The 22,697-nt window shown below is 33.8% G+C and overlaps 2 protein-coding genes across 2 annotated transcripts; one reads left to right on the forward strand and one right to left on the reverse strand.

Annotated features, from left to right (window-relative positions):
* On the forward strand, positions 562 to 12,738 carry LOC109345004 (isoleucine--tRNA ligase, chloroplastic/mitochondrial). Its single transcript, XM_019583753.1, has 22 exons — positions 562 to 758; positions 1,566 to 1,761; positions 1,879 to 2,033; positions 2,107 to 2,208; positions 2,391 to 2,460; positions 5,777 to 5,889; positions 6,050 to 6,118; positions 6,360 to 6,467; positions 6,653 to 6,800; positions 7,401 to 7,632; positions 7,729 to 8,015; positions 8,117 to 8,253; positions 8,374 to 8,521; positions 8,774 to 8,905; positions 9,283 to 9,411; positions 9,609 to 9,736; positions 9,847 to 10,011; positions 10,161 to 10,286; positions 10,660 to 10,733; positions 10,948 to 11,197; positions 11,413 to 11,592; positions 12,438 to 12,738. The coding sequence occupies exons 1-22, from the start codon at positions 666 to 668 to the stop codon at positions 12,678 to 12,680; spliced, it is 3,285 nt and encodes a 1,094-aa protein (XP_019439298.1). The 5' UTR covers positions 562 to 665; the 3' UTR covers positions 12,681 to 12,738.
* On the reverse strand, positions 14,864 to 22,200 carry LOC109345005 (probable histone-arginine methyltransferase 1.4). The gene is made up of 15 exons (XM_019583754.1): positions 21,848 to 22,200; positions 20,883 to 20,945; positions 20,614 to 20,716; positions 19,821 to 19,967; positions 19,625 to 19,728; positions 19,393 to 19,491; positions 19,230 to 19,299; positions 18,917 to 19,013; positions 18,324 to 18,378; positions 17,605 to 17,688; positions 16,852 to 16,929; positions 16,313 to 16,416; positions 16,035 to 16,207; positions 15,805 to 15,947; positions 14,864 to 15,283 (listed from the first exon to the last, which is right to left on the reverse strand). Exons 1-15 carry the CDS (start codon positions 22,037 to 22,039, stop codon positions 15,185 to 15,187), a joined length of 1,611 nt encoding a protein of 536 aa, XP_019439299.1. The 5' UTR covers positions 22,040 to 22,200; the 3' UTR covers positions 14,864 to 15,184.

The raw sequence follows: 22,697 nt of genomic DNA on the forward strand, positions 1-22,697 counted from the left end.
TAAACAAAATTATATCATAGATAATTATTTTATATTTTCCTTTTATTAAGTATTATAGATGATATTATTTAATCTAGATTCATGTACATTAGACTCTAAAAAATATTACATGTGGTGTACTTTAAATAAAATTAAGCTCTTATTTGTGTTAAAATTTTAGCACATATAAAATTTAGACTAAAGATATAAATTGGTTCCAAATTTGTTTTATAACCAAATTTAGTCCATGAAAAAAAAAATAAAGTTTCGAACTATCTTTGAAAATTTGTTCATTAGACAATATGGTCCCTAAAAATTAAAATAATCAAGTATTATTAAATAAACAACTTATTCCCTTACAATTCTTCCTACCTGAGTCAAATTTTCATAGAACAATAAACAAATTATTCCATGGAAAAAATTATGAACTATTTAACAATTTTATTTTTTAAAGGATTAAATTGTCTCCAAATTAAAATTTCTACAAATTATTTGGGGACTAAACTTTTCCATGAACCAAAGTAAACTAGGCCACACAAAAAATTAAGGTAACATTTAGGTCTTCACTCTATAATTTATTGATTGGGAAAAAATTCACAAATGTTGTGGCTGAATGTTCTATTATCCAAATAATGTATTTCCCTCTCTGAAGAAACAAAATGAAGTAGTTCACCACTGCACCAATCATGTCTCTTTTCAAATCCTTCACTGCAAATTCTTCTGCTCTCAAACCCATGGAAACAACCATGGCTATGTTCATGCACATTTCTTCTTACAGGGTACTTAATTACTAATGAATTTCAAAATTCATCTCTTCTTTGTCTTCATTTTTCATTTTTGTCATAACGGGGTGCCTTGATATTGTAAAAAGTTTTGTTATTTACATAGTTTGGGTCTTTTTATTGAAATGGATTTGGTTTTGTTGTTTTGTTCATGCGTTGGGACTGTTGAGTGGGATTTTGTGTGATGGACGATGATGTGTTTGATAAATTGTCAATGAGAAAGTTGAGATGTTGTTTGCTTTTACTGAAGTAAGCTAAGTGGTAGTTGTTGTTTTCTGTTTTTAAAATTCTCCCTTGGACCTTTCAGTTTCGCCATAAAACTAGAAACTTTGGTTGTTATATAACTTGTATTGTTCTACTCTCGTTGGGAACATGGTTTTGTTAAACTTTTTTGATAAAACCTCTATGGTGAGAAGGACTTGGTATTCTCAAGAATATTTTTCAAAATACATTGTAAAAATATTCAAGTATGGAGTTGGGTAGGGTGGTTAATTCACCATTTTATACTCCATAGGACTTTCTGTCCCTCATTTATAGGCCAATAACAAAAGACAATTATTATATTTACTTAGAATGACATAATTGATTATAATATGATTACGGATTACATGTATTGACAGAATCAACTCCAAGATAGGATAAAGTATTATGACATATTTATAGATATTCTAACAGTTACCATGGCCTCTATGCTTGATATCTTATGGTTTGGTGGATTTGTCTCTCTCCTCACTATGTTAACCTGGAATATGATAACAGCAGTATAATCCTACTTGTAATTGATATGCTTCTTAATGTATTCAGGTACTCTACGGTACTGCTTGTTCATCCTCCAGGAGAACTAATTCTTCTGGCTTATTTAATTCCCGGGGAATATCGTCAGTTAAAGTGCTTTCTCTTTCAAACATGTCAAACTACTGTACTCATTCAAGGGATGAGATCTCTTCTTCAAAGCGGAGATCCCGAGGGCCTGTTATGGCCGGAAAAAAGGCTGCAGAAGGTAGCACATTTGAAATGTTACTAGATTTTTCTCAAGATTTTTTTAAACATATTATGTTAATTAAAGAGAGTAAGCATGCATCTCCAAGATTAGTTACATTACTTAACTTAACTTTAGGAACAAAGCAAGAAGATGGTAAATACAAGCACACAGTTGATCTTCCCCAGACAAAATTCGGCATGAGAGCGAATTCTTCAGTAAGGGAGCCCGAAATCCAGAAAATGTGGGAGGAGAATCAAATATTTCAGAAAGTTGTTGACAAAAATAGTGGAGTAAGTTTTGAACTTCCCCCATGTAGTTATGTGAAGTGTGAGCTTACTAATGTACTACAAACAACATGATCAGGGAAATTTTGTTCTTCATGATGGCCCTCCATATGCCAATGGTGATCTTCATATTGGCCATGCCTTAAATAAAATTTTGAAGGATATTATAAACCGCTATAAGGTATCTTTCCCTTCCTTTGCACTGAGACTTCTAGTTTATTACTATCACATTGGATATGAAGCATGCTTTGTTTTTAAGTATCAGACACAAGCTTGCTGCAACGATACATCTTCTATGCTAATTCAGTTGCATGCAAGAATAATTTTTTGCTTGGATTCTTATTCACTTTTATTTGTGGGCAGCTCCTTCAAAACTATAAAGTTTACTATGTGCCAGGATGGGATTGTCATGGCCTACCAATTGAATTAAAAGGCAAGTGTTATTTTTGTTAGTATTGCTAATTTTCCACGAGTTATATTTATTTGAATTAAAAAAGCAATTGGATTATTTCTAAGTCTTGGTTTTGTTCGGGAACAGTATTGCATTAAAACTTCCTTCACATGTATACTGCATGTCAAACATGAATCTATATAGGCATTGTGTAGTGACTTTTTTAAAGATAACTTATTAGTGCAATAAATGTAGATAATATGTTTAAAGTGAACACAAATGTTGGTAAATATGTGTTCAACCTTTTATTTTTTTACATAAAAAGTCTGTTTGCACACTGAATCAATTAATGTGTTATGTATATTGTAAATATCATAGCCCTGAAGTTTTTATTAGCAATTTAAAACTTTTGTTGACCTTTTTTAGAAGCTTGTGGACCCAATTTTATACTTTGTTCGTGTTCTATGATACTCATGTATCAAGAATGATGTCTTGAGCATTGTGCACTGGGGTTAAAGAGAAAGATTGCACTATAGTTCCCTTAATTTTTTTAAAGGAGTGAATTACATAGAACACTTAAGGTGTGAAGAAATGACATACACCTCTCCTCTTAGTTCAAAATAGCATAAACTTCCCTTATTTAAATTTTATAGGCCCCCTTCTATTAAGTTTTGGTTGCAGACAAGACATTAAAAATAAAAGGGAGAAGTGCATAGAACCTCCATGCACTTTTATGCTTTTTGCAAGTAGGCATTATGAACTATTTTTCTACTTAATTACTCCTTAAACTTTATTTGTTGGTGAAATTGGTCCCTGTATAAAGGTAATGTTAAATTACTAATAGGCCAACAAGGAAACCACTGTCATCTAGGGATGGCAACAGATACAGGTGGGCACGGGTTGTAGCTATCCACTACCCGTTTCGAAATAGGAGAGCATTACCCATACCCCTGTCTCGTATGGATACCCGCATGCGGGTTTTTCGCGGGTAATTCTGGGTACCCGTGGGTTTCTTATATTATCAATGAATTTCTAACTTCCTACTATTATGTTTCAAATGATATGAAAGTTAATTATTTTTGTGCCTTTTGATTGAATATTTGGCAAAAATACTAAATTTATTGGAGTTTTCTACTTGTGTGATTTGCTATTCCCATTTCCTTAATAAAAAAAATATATTTTTATTTGCAAGACATGTGTGTTTCTACACATGTAATGATATTTGTAGGGTGTTTCAACACCAAATTCAATAAAAGATGTAAACAAAGTAAAAGGAAAAGATGTACATAGTGTAATGAAGGTTAGGGTAGTATACTTTTATTTTAATTAAAGGTAATATAGTAATCATATAAATAACGGGTACTCACTGACACGTGTACTATAATACTCATGCCTGTCCGTATGTACTACGAGTATTTTTAAAAACCCATTAGTAAAACTCACGGGTACTCATTTGTGATCCGTGCCTGTGCCCGTACGGGTTTTACATGCTGGTACCCACGGATTCAGATTTTTTGCCATCACTACTGTCATTAGACTCACAACAGTAGTAATAAGCCCACTACTATGACAGTACATGTTAGCCCGCATCGATAGCCGAAAGAAATTGTCGTCAGAATACAAAGTGATTGGGGATAAGTAAATTTCAGAGTTAAAAGAGGACAATATATAAAAAATGTAAATTTAAATAATAATGATATGACAGTTGAAATTAAAAAAATGCAAGAGTGATAAATTTTCATTGTTAGTAATTTAATATTATATTTATGCAGGGACCAATTTCAGCAACAGTTAAATCTAAGGGGTAATTAGGAAGCAAAAAATAGTTTATGATAGTTACTTGTAAAAGCCATAAAGTTTAAGGGGATTTTTTTTTGCATTTTTCCCAAAATAAAAATTCTGATTTATGTCCTATGTTATTCTATATGATTCTGAATCAACCTTTGTCATTTACAATAAACAACTACAGATTAAGTTCAATTCTAAACTTGGTAAACAACGGGATAGAGTGGAGAAGTACCCAGAGAATAAGAAATGCATTTGAACTAAAGCCTATTTCTTAGGCATCTTCTGAATAAAAATTGTAAAGCAAAAAATTAACATGAAGTTTAGTGCCGCCTATTGTTCAGTTAAATATAATTGATTTGTTATATTTTAAGAAAGAAAAAAAGGAATATTTAGTTTTACCATATTTTGGGAAGTCCATAAAATTAAGAGGCATAAATGGCCCCTTAACTGTTTTCACTGTATTTCCACTATAGTAGAAATTGTTGATTTATTGTCATGTGTTCATTTACCCATCTAATTAGTGAAATTACACAAACCACCCCTTACTTTTCTACACCTACACAAACCCTTCTAATTTTTATATTTTCATTACACTGACTACTCCTGCATGACAATTAAGTGTAATTTTTTTAAACAAAAAATGTGATAAATACAATTAAGTTAAACAAAAGATGATATATTATGGAGACAAGTCCAAATAATATATGAGTTGATACCTCTATATTATTTTTGGTTCGTTACGATATAATATAAGAGCGATTTAAACAATATATCTTTAGAATTGTTGATGCATTTTGTAACAAAAAATAATAAAGATACATTGATTTGTATATTATTTGGACTTTTCTCCATAATATATCATGTTTTGTTTAACTTAATTGCATTCATCACATTTTTTATTTAAAAGATTATATTTATTTCTCATGCAGGGGTGGTTAGTGTAATTAAAGTATAAAAATTAGGGGGATTTGTGTAGATGTAGAAAAGTGAGGGATGGTTTGTGTAATTTCACTAAAACTCAGGGGGTGTCAGTGTAATTAACTTTTTACATTACTATGGGATATAACAACCAAATTTGATATTTCCGAACTTTCGTTGAAAATGTTGCATTGGATGGGCGAACACACTAGACAACATAGAGTTAGGAATGAATGCATTAGGGAGAAAGTTGAGGTAACTCCTTTTGTAGAAAAGATGGTAGAATCATGCCTTAGATGGTTTCGACATATGTAGAGGATGTCATTATAAGACCTAATATGGAAAGTAGATCAAATGAAGGTCAGTCCAATTTTTAGAGGCAGAGGGGGGTTAAGAAAAACCATATGCAAAACTATTAGGAAAGATATAGAGAACAATGTTTTTTCAATAGACATGATTTATGATAGATCATTATGACTTTGACCATGTAGCCGACCCTCCTAGTGAAACTAATGCTTGATTGTTGTTGTTGAAAGTATAATTCATACACACACACATATATATATATATATATATATATATATATTTTGCATTTAAGCTTATATGTTGTATTACATACCTTGAGCATTATGATTGTTTTGAATTATTTCAGTTTTACAGTCACTGGATCAGGAGGCTAGAAAAAATCTCACACCATCAAAGTTGAGAACAAAGGCCGCTAAATTTGCCAAAGAAACTGTTAAAACTCAAATGGCATCTTTTAAGGTCCTTTTTTTTGTCTGCACTTTGCTCTGTCTTTTCCATGTCGTTGTAGCTGAGTACATTTTGCTGTTATAGATGTCTTGCAAGTAATATCTACGGTTGACTTTTCATTTTACTCTTGTAAATATATCTGTGCCTTGAACATGTTACTAATTGTTTGCAGCGCTTTGGAGTATGGGCAGACTGGAATAATCCGTATCTCACTCTAGATCCAGAATATGAAGCTGCCCAGGTAGGCTAGTAAAAATGTGGATGTTCTATTCATCATGTGTCATAGATTTGAAAATTTGTCTTTACTTCAAGTGTTTGGATTTTTGTGCTATGAGAACTCTAGTAGAATGATCATAAATAAAGTTTGAAAGATTGCTGAGTCTGCTTTAGTGATGAAATTTTCTTTGCACCTGACTGCCATTGTGCCCTAATGGTTGTCATCAATATATAGTCCTGATAATTTGTGTCTCATAATTTGCTAGATTGAAGTATTTGGCCAGATGGCCTTGAAGGGCTACATCTACAGAGGTAAAAAACCTGTTCACTGGAGTCCCTCGTCACAGACAGCACTTGCTGAGGCTGAGTTGGAGGTAATTTGACTATGTTCAATACCTTGTCTAATGTCTACAGTAGTACACTATGGAACCTAAGTTAAATACTACCTATGCAGTATTGTATCTTGGTCACTTAAGCATGCATGCACACAAATTTTCTGTGTTTAAAGTATTTGGTCGAGGTTAGAGTATTTATGTTACAACCTATTTGGTTTCTGTAGTATCCTGAAGGACATGTTTCGAGAAGCATATATGTCATTTTCAGAGTTGTGAGTGCTCCTCAAGTGTCAAGTGACCTACTACAAGAATTTCCAGATTTATGGTTGGCCATATGGACTACAACTCCCTGGACTATTCCTGCAAATGGAGGTAAGTTTCCCATTTTATTGCATTCACCATGTTAGCTCATGACTTGTGATTATCTTGCTTATTGCTCTTGCTAGCCATAGTGGTCGTTATTTCTACATACCTCTCTTCCGAATTTCTCAGTGATAAACAGAGATATATTGAATTCTTTGTCTATTCATCTTTAATTTTTCAAAAAAGAACATTTGATATGCTCATATAGCCACTATATTTGTATATTTTCAAGTATTTGAAATGTGAAGATATAATTCATTTTTCTTCACAGTTGAAAATGCACTGATGTAGACTTCGAGCAAGGTCGTAACTCTTTTTCGGTTAAAGTATTTTTACTTGTTTTGTTCCTCAATACCTATGGAAAAGAAAGTAATGGAAAAGAGGGAATTAAATTGCTTGGGTGCACGTTTTTCTCTTCAGAAACATTATTTCTACATTTATGGATGATAAATTGCTGAAACACAAAAGTAGTCTACATTGTAAGAACAAAATAACTTTCAATTGTTGGGTACAATAACCACCTACTAATACTTTTGTAGTCATTTAAATGTTTTAATTTATATATGCTAATCTTTCTCTTCATGTGTGCTTTCTACGTTCTATTCTCAGCTGTTGCGGTAAATACGAAGCTTGAATATGCTGTCGTTGAAGTAGAACCATTAACTGAACATGCTTCTTCATCTGTTGAAACCAGAAAGAAGAGGCTTGGAAATGTTTTGAAGGATGAGAAGAAGCTGTTTCTTATTGTTGCTTCAGAACTTGTGCCAAAGTTAGAGGCTAAGTGGGGTGTGAAGCTTGTTGTCAAGAGAAGACAGCTGGGTTCTGACTTGGAAAACTACAGGTTGTTGGCAGCATAAAAGTGTGTTAAAAATCTTATTATCTTCAATATAACTGGGAAATAATTTTTACTAAGGGTATTATTTGTTTGTGGTCACAGATACATCCATCCAGTAGATAATACAGAACGGCCAGTTGTAATTGGAGGAGATTATATTACGACAGAAGCTGGAACAGGACTGGTCCATACAGCTCCTGGACATGGTCAGGAGGATTATGTGACTGGTCAGAAATATGGGCTACCCATAATTTGTCCGGTAGATGAGAATGGGATATTTACTGAAGAAGCCAGACAATTTAGTGGGCTTGATGTTCTTGGTGAAGGCAACACTGCTGTTGTGAAATATTTGGATGAAAATTTGTCACTCATCATGGAAGAATCATATGGTAAGTTATTTCTATCAGTCATCAATAAAAATCTATTAATCCTCTACCATTAATTATAGACTCTCATCACCATAGGTCTCTTCTCTTGTTTTCTGATTTAGAACACAAGTATCCATATGATTGGCGAACAAAAAAACCTACAATATTTAGAGCAACAGAGCAATGGTTTGCATCAGTAGAGGGATTTCGCGATGCTGCTATGGATGCTATTGGCCATGTAAAATGGGTTCCACCGCAGGTATTCTATTTTAAGGTTTTTGTTGCTATGTAGTTCTATTTATTTTTTAATTTATTCTCTTATAGATATGCACTTATCATATTTAATGCTATCTGTTGCTGTTATACATAAATTGCTTAGGGAGAAAATAGAATCTCGGCAATGACCTCGAGCCGCTCTGATTGGTGTATATCACGACAAAGGACATGGGGTGTCCCTATTCCAGTTTTTTATCATCTCCCATCTAGAGAACCTCTCATGAATGAAGAGACAATTGACCATGTCAAATGTAAGTCCAAAAATTAGCTAAGTCTTGTTTTCTTATTTGTCAGCTCTGAAGTTAAGAGTGTGTGTGTGGATATCTTTTTACCGGATTGATAGAAGTTATACTTCAATTATCAGTAAATACAAACAAAATTTATTTCCCATAGTCAAATATTCTAAAGTTGCTTATTTGCTTCTGGTCTTCTAAAGCTTGTTGGTCCTATGAAATCAATACATCCTGATATTCATCTTTTGCTTTTCCTTCTGAAACTGTCAGCTATTATATCCCAAAAGGGAAGTGATGCATGGTGGTACATGCCAGTAGAGGAACTTCTACCGCCTAAATACCGTAATAAAGCAGTTGAATATGAAAAGGGAACTGACACAATGGATGTATGGTTTGATTCAGGTAAAGCAGTATTCTGGTGCCAGATAATTTTAACAGTTTCACATATACGTAGTTCTTTAAGTTCCTCAACCACCCTTCTTACCACTTTCCTGCTCAGGAACGGTAATATAAATTTTGTATTACCTAAAATGCTTTTTGACAGTAATAACTACTACTTATAATTGAGATCTTATTCAGTTCTTTCCCATAATTGCATAACACATTAGATTGGTATCTTGCTACTCTTTGGACCACAGCGGCTTTAACCTAGGACCTTAACCATACTCCCTAAGCCCATCTACCTGAGCTAATCCCGCTGGTATATAGTTGTCCACAATTTTATTTCATTGGTTCTCTCTTTGAAGTTGGTATGCCTTGAATGTTCACTTTTGCTACAGGTTCCTCTTGGGCTGCAGTCTTGGGGAAAAGAGGTCCCCTTAGTCTTCCTGCAGACTTGTATCTTGAAGGAACAGATCAACATCGAGGGTGGTTTCAGAGTTCATTGTTAACTAGTATAGCCACAAGAGGTAATAGATTTATCGAATATTTTCACTATCATGATTATCTTTAAGGTGCCACTTGGCACATGGCGATGTTTGTTTGCAGAAGTACATTGTCCTTTATATTATAGGCCAACAATAGGATGCTTGTGGGTGAGAATGTCTTTATATGTTTATATTGGTCAGATCAGACAGTATAAGTCTGTCATGATTGTCTGGTGCAGGGAAGGCTCCATATTCTTGTGTTGTAACCCATGGATTCGTATTGGACGAGAAGGGCTTAAAAATGAGCAAGTCTTTGGGTAATGTTGTGGATCCACGAAGTGTAATTGAAGGAGGTAAAAATCAAAAGGTCAGTTGTGTTGATGTATTATTTAAAACATTGCTTCTGGAACTGTCAAATCTATCATTTCCCTTTATCAAAGTCATGGTTCAAGGTTTTATTCATTGGCATATTCTCAGGAAGCACCTGCATATGGAGCTGATATCCTCCGACTCTGGGTTTCTAGTGTAGATTATACAGGTGATGTGATGATTGGCCCTCAGGTTATTCGTCAAATGTCTGAGATTTACAGGAAGTTACGGGGAACTTTGAGATACCTCTTGGGAAACCTTCATGATTGGAAAGTAAGTTCATATTCCGTGGCTGAGGTTAAATGATTTTCCCTTTCCTGAAATTGCTGAATATTTTAAATATTTGCTGAATTTATTCATGCCTACTTCTTTATATCTTTTTCCTCTTCATACTTCTTATTTAGTAATTGTCTTATTGACAGACAGATTATACTGTTCCATACAATGAACTTCCCAGGATTGATCAGCATGCACTATTCCAGCTTGAAAATGTTGTCAAAAACATTCAAGTGAATTATGAAAGTTATCAGTTTTTCAAAATATTTCAGGTAATTCATTTTGGATCCTGGTTAAATATTCTATTTATTATGTGTACGGTATTTGTGCTTATGCTCAATGTCTGTGTGGGTGTGCATGGCAGATTGTCATATCATATCTAGCTTTGTGATGATGACTCAAATTATTGCTAAGAGGAACACGTGCTTCTTTTTATTGTATTTTTTATTTAATAAAAATTGGAAATGATCAGGATGAAAAGGGTGAACCAGGACATAGTATTCACTATTCACCCCTTAAGGGTTTACATAAAAATTTGGAATCTGTTTTCTAAGCATGATAATTGTCATATAATATAACTGATTTTTTTCTCACCTTATTTTATGCGAACAATTTCCGTGCTTTTTTTTGTCTTCCCATCCTCAGATTTTACAGAGGTTTGTCATTGTTGACCTGTCAAATTTCTATTTTGATGTTGCCAAAGATCGACTATATGTTGGGTAAGTGTCTCTACTTGATGTTCTCTCACTTGTATCCTATATGTGCATATGCAAATGCTATTATGGACAGATATTTGGATTTTGATATGCACAACAACACAACTTTGCATGTGTGACAACTGACAATACAAAAATATAGATGTATCATTTTTACATTTTTCTATATTTTTATGTTTGGTCTCATTAGACTTCTCTTTATGCCTATATTCTGCAGTGGATCAACAAGTTATACAAGGAGAAGTTGCCAAACAGTTCTTGCAGCTCATCTCCTTTCCATTGTGAGAGTAATAGCACCAATATTGCCCCATTTAGCTGAGGATGTGTGGCAGAATCTTCCTTTTCAGTATACCACTGAATATGGTTCTGTTGCTGAATATGTATTTGAATCAAGATGGCCCACCTTGAATGAAAGATGGCTTGCATTACCTGCTGAAGAAATTGATCTCTGGGAAAAGATTCTTGAGGTACACTCTCTAAGTTTCAAATAGATAATCTGATTTCATTTTAATTAATCATGACAGAATTATAGGTTGAAATTCTTCTAAACAAGATTATTGGAGGTCATGAAGGAGTAGCTTATAATTGATTTTTTGTCGAATTTTCTAAAATGAATAAATGCCAAATTACATATATGTTCTATCTTAGTGTATCTGGTACCAAATGAACAATTTTTTTCCAGCTGAGAACAGAGGTGAATAAAGTCTTGGAGGTTGCTCGTACTGGAAAATTAATCGGTGCCAGTTTAGATGCAAAGGTTCATATTTATACCTCGGATGCCAGCCTGGCATCCCAACTATGTGAACTATGTGCAGCCGAAACTGATGCCGATACATTAAATCGTCTATTCATAACATCTCAGGTATGTCTATAACTAAAAGTCATGTCACTTTCAGTAACTAGTTGACAAAATGATGAAAATTGATGATGCAAGTTTTAATTCCTTATGGGCTGCTACAGGCAGACAAAGCTATTTCCAAGCCATAAGATTATATGAAGCATTATTATAGATGCATGATATAGATGCTATGCAACATTGATATGTTGACACATGTATACAACAATTCTTAAAATGAAAAGACACGATATGGCTAACATACAACACATAAATTTAATATATGCATTTGATTTTGATGCTTAGTCAGTGTAAATTAATATATGTTGCCAACCAATCATATATCACCTGTTGTATGTGATTAAACATTTTTAGTAATGTGGCAATATATGATTGGTTCGTAACGTAAAAAACCTGTACACTGAAGGTGCATCACAATACTCTTCTGGGCACTAAATTTTAAGCTTCGGGTATTTTACAATTGTACCCTCTGGATAACTTTGCCCAAAAGTTAACGTTTAACCATTTGTATTTGAAAAATCCATTCAAAGAGAGAGAAAGAAAGCAAAACAAATTTATGTCTTGTATGAGGTGAAGCCATTTATGCTTACCATTACTCTAGACAAGTGGTTTGTTGACTTCTCATCATGAAGTAACATGGGTTTGTTACCCACTTATACCACTTAGAGAGTGAGTCTCGGTGCAACAGTAACAATACATACATATGCCCTTCGCAGACCTCATTAAGTGGGAATCTCATGCGTTGACCCCCCTATGTGGTGAAGCCATTTGAAGTACACAAAGCCATATTAATATAAACTTTTAATCTCATTATTTAGATTGTTGTCACATGTTTAATTGGTAACATGCAGGTTGAGATTCTTTCTTCATTGGAGGATGAACATAATGCAAATATACCATATAGTGGTGAATGCTTAATTCAGGGAAATAGTAAAGTATGGATTGGAATATCTAGTGCTGGTGGTTCCAAGTGTGAAAGATGTTGGAATTATTCAGAGCATGTTGGTTCATTTTTGGACCACCCTACCCTTTGCACACGCTGCCATGATGTTGTGTCTGTTCAGATGCCCCCTCAAGTAGCTCTAGTTACTTAAGGTTTTAAAGGGCATAAAATTTGTTTGAATTATAACTTCAATTTTGTTTTCTAATTATGAAAATAATTTCATTCTTGGATTTTAAATTTAACCACTTATCATTCTTGGACATTAATATTACCAATAAATCAAAGTTCAACTCTTTTCCATCTCCTAAATTGATTTGCAGATTTGCCAATGACAGTTTATGTGTAGTTCCTCTTAGACTAGATCATAAAAAATGTGCTTTACAACAATGTTATGGAATATATGCATACTTTGTTTAAACTAAGATTTTGTTATGGAATATGCATTGTTTGTTTTTAAAACATATTTTGATGTTGATGCTTACTTCATTACGTTTCTATCCTTCTTTTTTTTCCATTTCACCTGATTATCAATAAAATTACCGATTTTTTTAAATATTTTATTATTGGATAAAGTGTTTAAAAGGTAATATATCTCCATTTACTAAGAAATTGGAGAGGATGTTACTCAAAATAAAATTTGGTTTTATAAATGAAATAATTTAATAGGAATGATTTTGCTAGAATTTTTTGAAAAGAATGTATAGCTTTTATATTTTACAGTTAATGTATATATATTGGGGATGACTACTTTAAAGTACATTTTACTTAAAGGGCGTAAGTTTAAAAGATTGAATATAATAAAATAATAAATGGTTGAGATAATTATCTCTATTATTAATTAGGTATGGTTTCATTAATATCACATTGACTTTATAAAGAGATCAATAGTCATGTATTGTGCCTGAGGTGATAAACATTCAAATATAAAGTTTCATTCACAAAACAAAATGTCTTTCACAGCTCGGAGCACATATGAAATTCTATAATCAATGTCATTTTATGAATGGTCAAAAAAATATTTAAAAATTAAATTTTAACTTTAATATATTTTTTTCAACCAATCATATATTTATGACATATAGAGTGTCAATAAGTGTTGGATAACAGATGTGCATTCTTTACCCCTAACTTTATCCGACACCCAAAAAAAAACTATATTAATTGGATGGCAATTCAAAAAAGCACACTTCTATATAAAAATGGAGATAAAACAGTCAAACTAAGACTTTATTGATAAAAACTGGAATCATAGGGTCCCTTATTGCTTATGTTATCTCTAAAACCAATTCATTGTAAAATCTTGTTATCATCCATTACATGCCAATACCAATATTATTTGTACAATCCAAACAATGGGACATGTTCGTTCTAATCCACTCCTTTCATTACCACAAATCCAAACATGGTCATAATCATGTAATGTTAAGAGGATTATCTACTGTGAAACCAAAAAAAGTAAGTTTAGTTGCAACCCTTTGTCACTTCTTTTGCAATTTACCACCTGTTTAAGATTTCAGATTTACATCGAATGACTTGATCCATGAAAAAATATACTCCCACATTAGTCCCTCAAACTTTCAAACCGTGCACAAAATGGTCTCTCTGCCCCTCATTTAGTCATCATCAGTCAACCTTCATTTTTTTAATTTTACCAAGAGTATCCACTTTCCCTATAGATAAAAAACTAATTCTTTTAGGTGTAAAGTTATATCTCCCAACAAATGTCATTCACAGAAATCAAACATTTAACATTTTGGTCATTCCGGAAATCTAGCAAAGTCTTACACTAATAAATTATCATCTTATTACTACTCAACCCTCATTTGATAAACAGTTTTGCCTATGTGACATTAAATGGTGCCAGCACCAATAAATGCCTAAAATTGTCCTGCATATATTTTGTGCTCTCACTTTTAGTCACCTAAAAATACAGTCAAAATAGTCCCTGAAAAATTCAAACGTTGGACAATTGGTCCCTCTCTTCCCTAATTCACAACCACCATCACCTCACAGCTCGCTGCTACCACCTTCGATCTCAACCTGAAGAATTAACCCTGGTGGAGACCTTGACAGTGGTGAATCAAATCTGAATGATGAAACAAAATTGAAGTAGGTGAAACTTTATGATATGTTTCCCTTCAATATATATCAACAATTTCATGTTTAATGCAGTTTTTATATATAGTTGGCTCTCTTGATTTGTTGCTCTACTTTTACAATTGAAATGCAATAATACGTAAAAATATGGAGATGTAATCTCCAACAGCACTTGACCCCATCTTAGCAGATTCAAGATCTAATATTGTAATTTTACACAAGCTCTCAAGTTCATCAGGATCACTAATAACGTAATTATGTATTCAATCTATTTCTGGTTAATTGAAGATGCAATCAAATGCAGGATCTGGTTAAGTAAGATACAATCAAATACAGGATCTAATCTAAGATGCAATCGAATACAGGGGTCTGGTTAAACTAAGATGAGATCAAATACAGGATCTAGTTAAACTACGATGAGATCGAATACAGGATCTGCAGCACAACCACACGCAATACATAGCAAATAAAGACAGACATGATCCCCTCAACTTGCTGCAGCGTGGTTGTTTCATGTTACAAACACATGGACTCGGGTAAGTATTCATCAACTTCAATTCAAGCATTCTTCATCTGTGAGTCAATGGGAGCACATGAATTAGGTGAAGGCTGTTGTTGCATTAGCTCATCCAAATCATCAGATTGGATGTGTATATCCTGTCAAAGAAGCTAATTGTCACTGACATCGCTAATGCGGTTAAAAGGAATTCTTTTTGCTAATTATATATGTGCATTCAAAAAATTGGATTGCATTGCTCTTAAAATGCAATTTAATCAACCTACATACTGTCCTAGAGGGCTGGGAGCAGCAAAGGTTCTAGCACCTTTTTATGGGTTAATTCCAATTTAGGAAGTTCTCCCAATCAAATTTCCAAAAAAAGAAAAAATGCAACCCCAGTAAACGAGGCTATCACCTGGTGGGGGGCTGGAGAAGTTAGATGTACATAGTCTTACCATCGCAAGCAAAGACGTTGTTTCCAAGTCCCAAAAAAATTTCCAATTAAGGAAAAACTAAATCAAATCCTGATTTGAGTCATATAGTAGTTAGTTTGGTTCATCATTTTCTGTGAACATGGACTAACCATAGTTTCCAACTTTACCTAAAATCATCATTCTTATTCAGAATTTGAAGTCAAAGTGAACACAGAAAGAGAAATGGATGGAAATAAATTCAATACCTCTGTTGATAAAAGTGGTTGATCTTGGGTTAATGGATAAGCTTGTGGTTGAGACATTCTATAGTAGGGTTCTTTTAGATCAAGTTTACAGGATGATGTTTGAAGAATCCCTCCTTGTTCAGCACCAGGTCCCCATGATTTAGCTAAATGCAAAGTGAAACTTGTTCATCCACTGCATGGTGCAAGCTCCAGTGTAGTAATAAGGAAAAAGATAAAAGACAATTACGAACCTGACAATGTTAAATAGATAGTATAACTCTGAGCATTGTGAGCGATCAAGTGCAGCCGGCCAGTAATTTCTTGTCCAGCCATGACATATATTGGCTGAGAGAGAACACAGCGTAACTGATACCAATGTGTTGTAGGTGAACCTGGGGCGGTGGTAAGCCACCTTTGCACGGTACTGTAGATTTGGAATAAATGTGTGACAAATCAACTGATAGGAAAAATCATAAAACCTTGATGCATGCAAAGGCGGACAAGATCATATTAATAGACAATCGATTACCTTCCGTTGAAAAGTACATCAAACCAGCATGCCAACCCATGTACTCTAGTACCCACACTGGATATGAATCTGAGAGGAATGTCAATTTCATATAGCTCTTCTTCCTACAGAAAGAAATGTGATTTGAATACACACATATCCTAGACAACTTTAATTCAAGCATTCAAAGAATACAAGTATCCCTAAAATAAACACAACCAAGTTCCTAACCAGAAGTAGACCAATTGCAAAACATAGCGACATGTAACCCCAAATACATGGATAATTTGCTAATAAAATTTCAAAAAAAAATCTTCAGAAGGACAACTCAAAAATGCAAACTGCCAGATGACAGAGACTTCAATTAAAAAGGGTTTCTGACTGGAAATTTGTCACCTCACAGGAAATCTATCATGTGGAATACTACAATAATAATTCATATTAAAATAAATCAGCTTACTTCATGAAAAAGTGGAAATTATTGGAATCAACAGAAGCTCAGGAAAATAAAATAACCTCAGCAATTAAAAATGGACAACTGAGAGCTGGATAATACATACCTTTATTTTAGTAAAGTCTATCACGTGGAACATTGAAGGAGCTATTAACAACCTTGGATCAAAAGCATCCACTACAGGCTGTATGGAGAATAGAAAAAAGATGAGTGGGAAGAATATAACATACAAATTTTGCCGACACGTCATAAATTTTAGTAACCACAACAGTCCAATGAATATTTCGAGATGGCACACAAACACCAAGAAGAAATCCCTAGAGGCAGAAGGCAACTACTAATAGCTAACAAACATGGAATTGTTTGAAAGAATTCAAAAAGTAAATAGATCATCTCAAAAGAGCACTAAACTAATATAAAGCTGCTTATAGAACAACTGAAAGCATACATGATACCACGCAATCATCTTCTATTCATCACCTTGCTATGTGAATGCCAATCGAAATCCTATGTTCAATCTCCAGTTTGAAAAAGACAAACAATGGTGCGAAAAACAGGTGAAATTGCCAATTTTATCCTTAAAATACATTTCTATGCCTACACCATTGTCCTCTCTAAATAAACTGATTTTATAATCTCCAGAAGCATCATGACGTAACCATTAAGAAAATGAAAATGGATGGAAAGCTTTGATAAACTCAGTAGCATGAAAAAATATTCACATATAACCTTTTTCTAATGTATGGGGATCCCCAAACAAACCTTTTATGCAGCAATGTCCAAATTCAGCCTAACCATTGTAGAATCAATTAGTAACCTTCAATAGATATTTGAAGCCAACCTAGTATGATATGATTACCTGAGAAAAGTACCCTTGAAATGCAGTACCGTGCAAAGGTGTCAAATCAACCCCATAATAGTTTTGTTGCTGCCAAAACATGGACTGAAATAGAACGATAGGGATCAGTGAGTTACACAAACATGAAGAAAAAAATAGTATACCTAGAGAAAGAGAAAAAACAGTCAGAAAATAAGGAAAACTTATCTTATTAATTATCAGTTAAAAAATGATACAAACCAACAACTAGCAATTGGGATTCAGGGATTGTGCAAACCCAAAACAAATTGGGTTGTTTTGAGTGTTACAAAGCATTTCAAATGAGGGACATTGGGTGTAAGGGGTGAGGTGCGAGCCAGTTATAGTATGAAGGTATTCGGAGAGAGGCATTCTGGAATATCATGGGTATTCGTTGTAGGCATAGTTGAGGAAGAGTTACTCTCTTAGTGACCATTGCTCCACAGAACATCTCAACTAAGATCATTCTTCCCTACTGTATTAATTATACTACCCGTGATTATTAAAAGATCACACATATGTTTCCATTTCTGCTCAGTCTGTCTGAGTTAATTCCTATCACTGTGTGACTGTGTACACATGCACACACAATGCTTTCAGTGTATCATACTTCTTAGTGGTATGTACATGTGTGTAGTGTGTATTGAATGAAATATGTAAAAGAGATGTTGAGAGAAATATGCATGTGTGTGTGCCAAGACACATATAACATAGTTACGCACCTTGTTAGCCATTTCAACAAACAAATATTCATCACTGAATGGGGCCATGTGAATCCTACAACAGTAATAAATTCAGGGTTAGGAGTAGACAAATAGTGTTGATATAATTCATTTGCAAACTTTAAAATCCTAACCATAAGAAGTTCAAAACAAAATGTAGGTGTAAGCATAAATGAAACATTATTTAAACAGAATTTCCTTGCATATCATTCTGAACTGCCATTGAAATTGAATGATTGTTACAATCCGGAATAATAGCTAATTTGATTTTTTTTGTCTTTCTTTTGGGGACAATCAATTTAAATGGAAGATAACTACCGGTCAATGACTTGCCATTGTAGAATCATATCATCATAATCACACATGGGAATTGGTCCTCTCACTACATGTTTTTTCTTGTCGTGTGGAGGAGAGATAATCACAGAAAATTTATTAGTGGACCCAAAAGATCTTAACTTTTTCAGCATCACTCTCCTCTACATGACCACATGACAAAAAAAAGCACATGAGAGGGTCCATTCCCATCACACATAATAGTACCAATGCATCAAAACACAGAAAGGCAGAAATGATGCTTTGAAGTTTAATCATGCCTTCCCACTGTAGGAAACATTTTCCCATTAGGAGAGAGAAACCTATCTCTGGCAATGACATATGACTCCAGCATTCTTTCATTAACTAACAATGTGCCTGCACAACAACAGAGAAAATCCCCAGCTTATAAATTACCAACAATGTGGTTAAAAAATATGCTAGATCCCATTTTACACTGGCATTTCAATTCCTATCTTTTTATGACAACTTATTTCTACACCACAAAGTAAAATTTATTGACAAAAATGTAACCAAACTTAAACATGGAATATCATTCTAAAGATTGACTGATGAAGTAGAATATGATCTTACCCATGGGCTCAGATATCAGAATATCTGCTTTCTCTGGCAATTCAACATCCTCAACTTTGCCTTTAATAACCTATATATACAAATATTACATGACACATTGCACTGAATAATCAGATAACCAATGAACAAAGACTTTAGCAGAAAACTAGGAAAAATATCTTACGGTAATTCGTTGACCCAGCAAAGGGTTCCCAGCTATAAGTTTCTGAGCGTATCCTGCCATTTCAGATGCTTCCACAGCATAAACATGTTTTGCACCAGCCTGAATGATAAAAACTTAGGAGAATGTTTTGGAAGGAGGGAGCAGGGAGACACCCAGAATTTTCATTTAATTAGAAACAATCACAATTAATATGTGCCACAAATAGACTTAGGCAACTAAGGCATTGAGCTACCTGAGCAGCAAATAATGACAAAATACCACTACCGGCACCAACGTCAACAACTACACGACCTACGAAGTCAGTGCGGTTCTCCATAACTGCAGCATAATAGGATCCTAAAACAAGATCATAAAGAATTTATCAGGTAAATATATATGTATGACTAAAAATTAAGACAAAACAACACTAGAATACAATTAGCTACAACCTGTCCTCACATAGTCCTGCAACATATTTTGCTGATGCAGAAGTTGTCCATAATAATGAAAATACATTTTCGCAGAAGATGACTCTATCTTCTGATCAAATTTGCTTGTAGAAGTTATTACATCAGTTCCATTTGGTAAGTCTCCTCCTGGATTAAAACAATCATATATGTAACTAAACAAATATTATATATTAGCAATAAAAAATGAAATGTAATCATATGCATGCAATCCTTTTTTAAAAGGGGGGAAATGAACCAATGGAAATCATTTATCACGATTCATGAGAACCTGTCTCTAAAGACCAGTTTTTTTGTACTACCAAGAGTATCCCCTCACCCTATGTGTAAGGAACTAATCTCTTTCGGGGTGTATGACTGTCCTTCTCAACAAGTGTCACTCCCAAGAGTCGAACCCTTGACCTTTTGGTCTTTCTGGGGATCTAACAATGCCTTACACCACTAGAGGAACGCCTTGTTGGTCAAATACCAGTTAAGGCAATGGTTATATTAAGAAAAACACAAAAAACAGAGCATGGAATGATGGCAATATAAAATCCATTTTACCATCCAGATAACTTTAAAGAATGTTGAAGGATAACAAAAATTTAAAACAATAATAAACTATTAAAGAGCAATTACTGCACACTTGCATCCTAATTTCCTAAGTTTTGACTATATATTATATATGAAAATAAGTAATATTAAGTTGGTGTATAAATGTTATGCAAACCAAATTTAAATCAACCCTAAAGCAATTCTACAATTATGTCAACACAAATTCCCAAAGCAGCACCTTGAACATTGAATTTTTTCTTCCCTTTTTGGAATACACAATGGAAGGCATCACTCTCTTCCTCATTTCTAAACTGGATAGCCACTCCCTTGGAATATGATGTCTGGTTCAAAAACAGCACAGTAAAAAGGAATAACTATGTGACAGTACAGCAAAGAATTAAGAAAGGAACAATGTACCATGCAATAAAACAACTTAGGATCTAAGCATCAATTAGATCATATATACCCCCGTAGCAGTAGTATAAGATTATGATTCATTTGTTGTACCTGTTTGCCAGTATCAGACCCTTCCAGCAGGCAAACCGATCGAACGGGACCTAACTTGAATAACTGTAAACCATAAATGTGCAACAATCTTTCAAGATTCATAATCAAACCAATCATATCAATACATCATTTACTCCACAGTTCAATAATAAGCAGCACATAGTTGAGGTGTTCAGCAATAATGACAACCAAAACTTATTAAACTCAAGTTTCTCAAATGCCATATTTTTAAAATATATGTATAATTTTAACTTGGCCCCTATAACTAACTTCTTTTTCTCACTAGATGGGGTCGGCTACAACACTATTGTTGGATCCAACCGCGGCCAAGGAGTCTCCAAGGCTCCAACCACTAGGGAGTCTCATTGTTACCAGGCATGGGAAGAGTGATGAGTCATCCATAAGTGAAACACAAAGTCTTAAACCAAAACCTTAAGGCAATAGTTTCATGCGTCATTTTCCACTTATGAACTTTTCCCCTTATAAAATCTTCCTCTTATAAGTTTTTCCGCTCATAAAATCTTTTGTTCATCCCCTCATATTCAATGTGAGATTACACACTTGAATATAACCAAGAACCATAATGCTCTTATTTTTCTTTTGCCTCATCCAATGAAAATCTTCAAGCTCCACTACTAGAAAATTACTATTGGGCATAATGGTTTCCAAGTGACTCTGGCTTAAAGATACTAAAAAACAAAGAAAACTAACAATTTTTTTAACATTGCGGTGCTGCCACTAAACACATTACTTCAGCATTTCAGCTCAAAGAATCAATTTTTAATGTATCTCTATATTATCGGTCTTTTTTTCCGGTGCAATTTTTATTATTACAATTAGCATCATAAAATTCAATCCGCAACCCCAATCGCGGCCACAACATTCGCAACATAACAGCAATGTCAATATTTAAAAACTTCAACAAGAGTAATAAGCAAAGAGAAGAAAGAAGATATGAAATGAACCTGAGCAGCTTGGAGATCAACATGGAGAGGAATCTGATGAGATTCATGCTGAATTCGTAGCTCCGCCGTGGAACCGTCGGAGCTGAAGCGAGCAGTGGCCGGCGAAGAAGGAAAAGAAGGAGAAGATATTTCTGTAACTGATGCCAAAGTGAAGTCTCTGTGGTTCTTGATTTGAGCAACAGAATCGACCATTATTACAAGATTACCCTTATGTTGAAAGAGATGAGTATGTAGGAGTAGGGTTAGAGTGGTGGTGTTGTAGAATGGAAGAAGGGTTTTGATTTCAGGTTTGGGGGTTTTATAGTGATTGTCTCGATAACTGAATCAAATCATGGCTACCATGACGTGTACCCTACTTTTGGATTCTTGTGGAACTCTTGTGAGTATCTTCATTAGCAAATCTATTTCTTGTGGCACAATATACTATTAAGCAACTCTTCACACTAATCATTTTAGAATATAATATAATTATTCTAACAAATTTTAATTGAATTCTTAATTTTTTGTCAATATTTTATAATTTTGAGTATAAAATTTATGTAATGTTGGTGTAAAGATTTATACACATGCGCTTTATCATCCACCATTAATTTAGATTATTTTTTTGAAAATTCAATAACAATTAAATATCAATAGTAAATAATGTAGTGACAGTGTATAAAACTCATACACTATTAGTGCATACATCTTTTTCTCATCTCACAAACTATCATATAATTTTTCTCTCATCTTTTTTTTCTAGGTCCTTATTTACAATAATGTTAGTCTCAAATGAGTATATTGTTAATAAATAAGAATCCTACAATAGTAAATGATAGAAGAAAGTTCTTATGACCATAGAGATGCTATG

The sequence above is a fragment of the Lupinus angustifolius genome, chromosome LG04 (assembly GCF_001865875.1).
Source record: "Lupinus angustifolius cultivar Tanjil chromosome LG04, LupAngTanjil_v1.0, whole genome shotgun sequence".
Taxonomy (NCBI): Eukaryota; Viridiplantae; Streptophyta; class Magnoliopsida; order Fabales; family Fabaceae; genus Lupinus; species Lupinus angustifolius.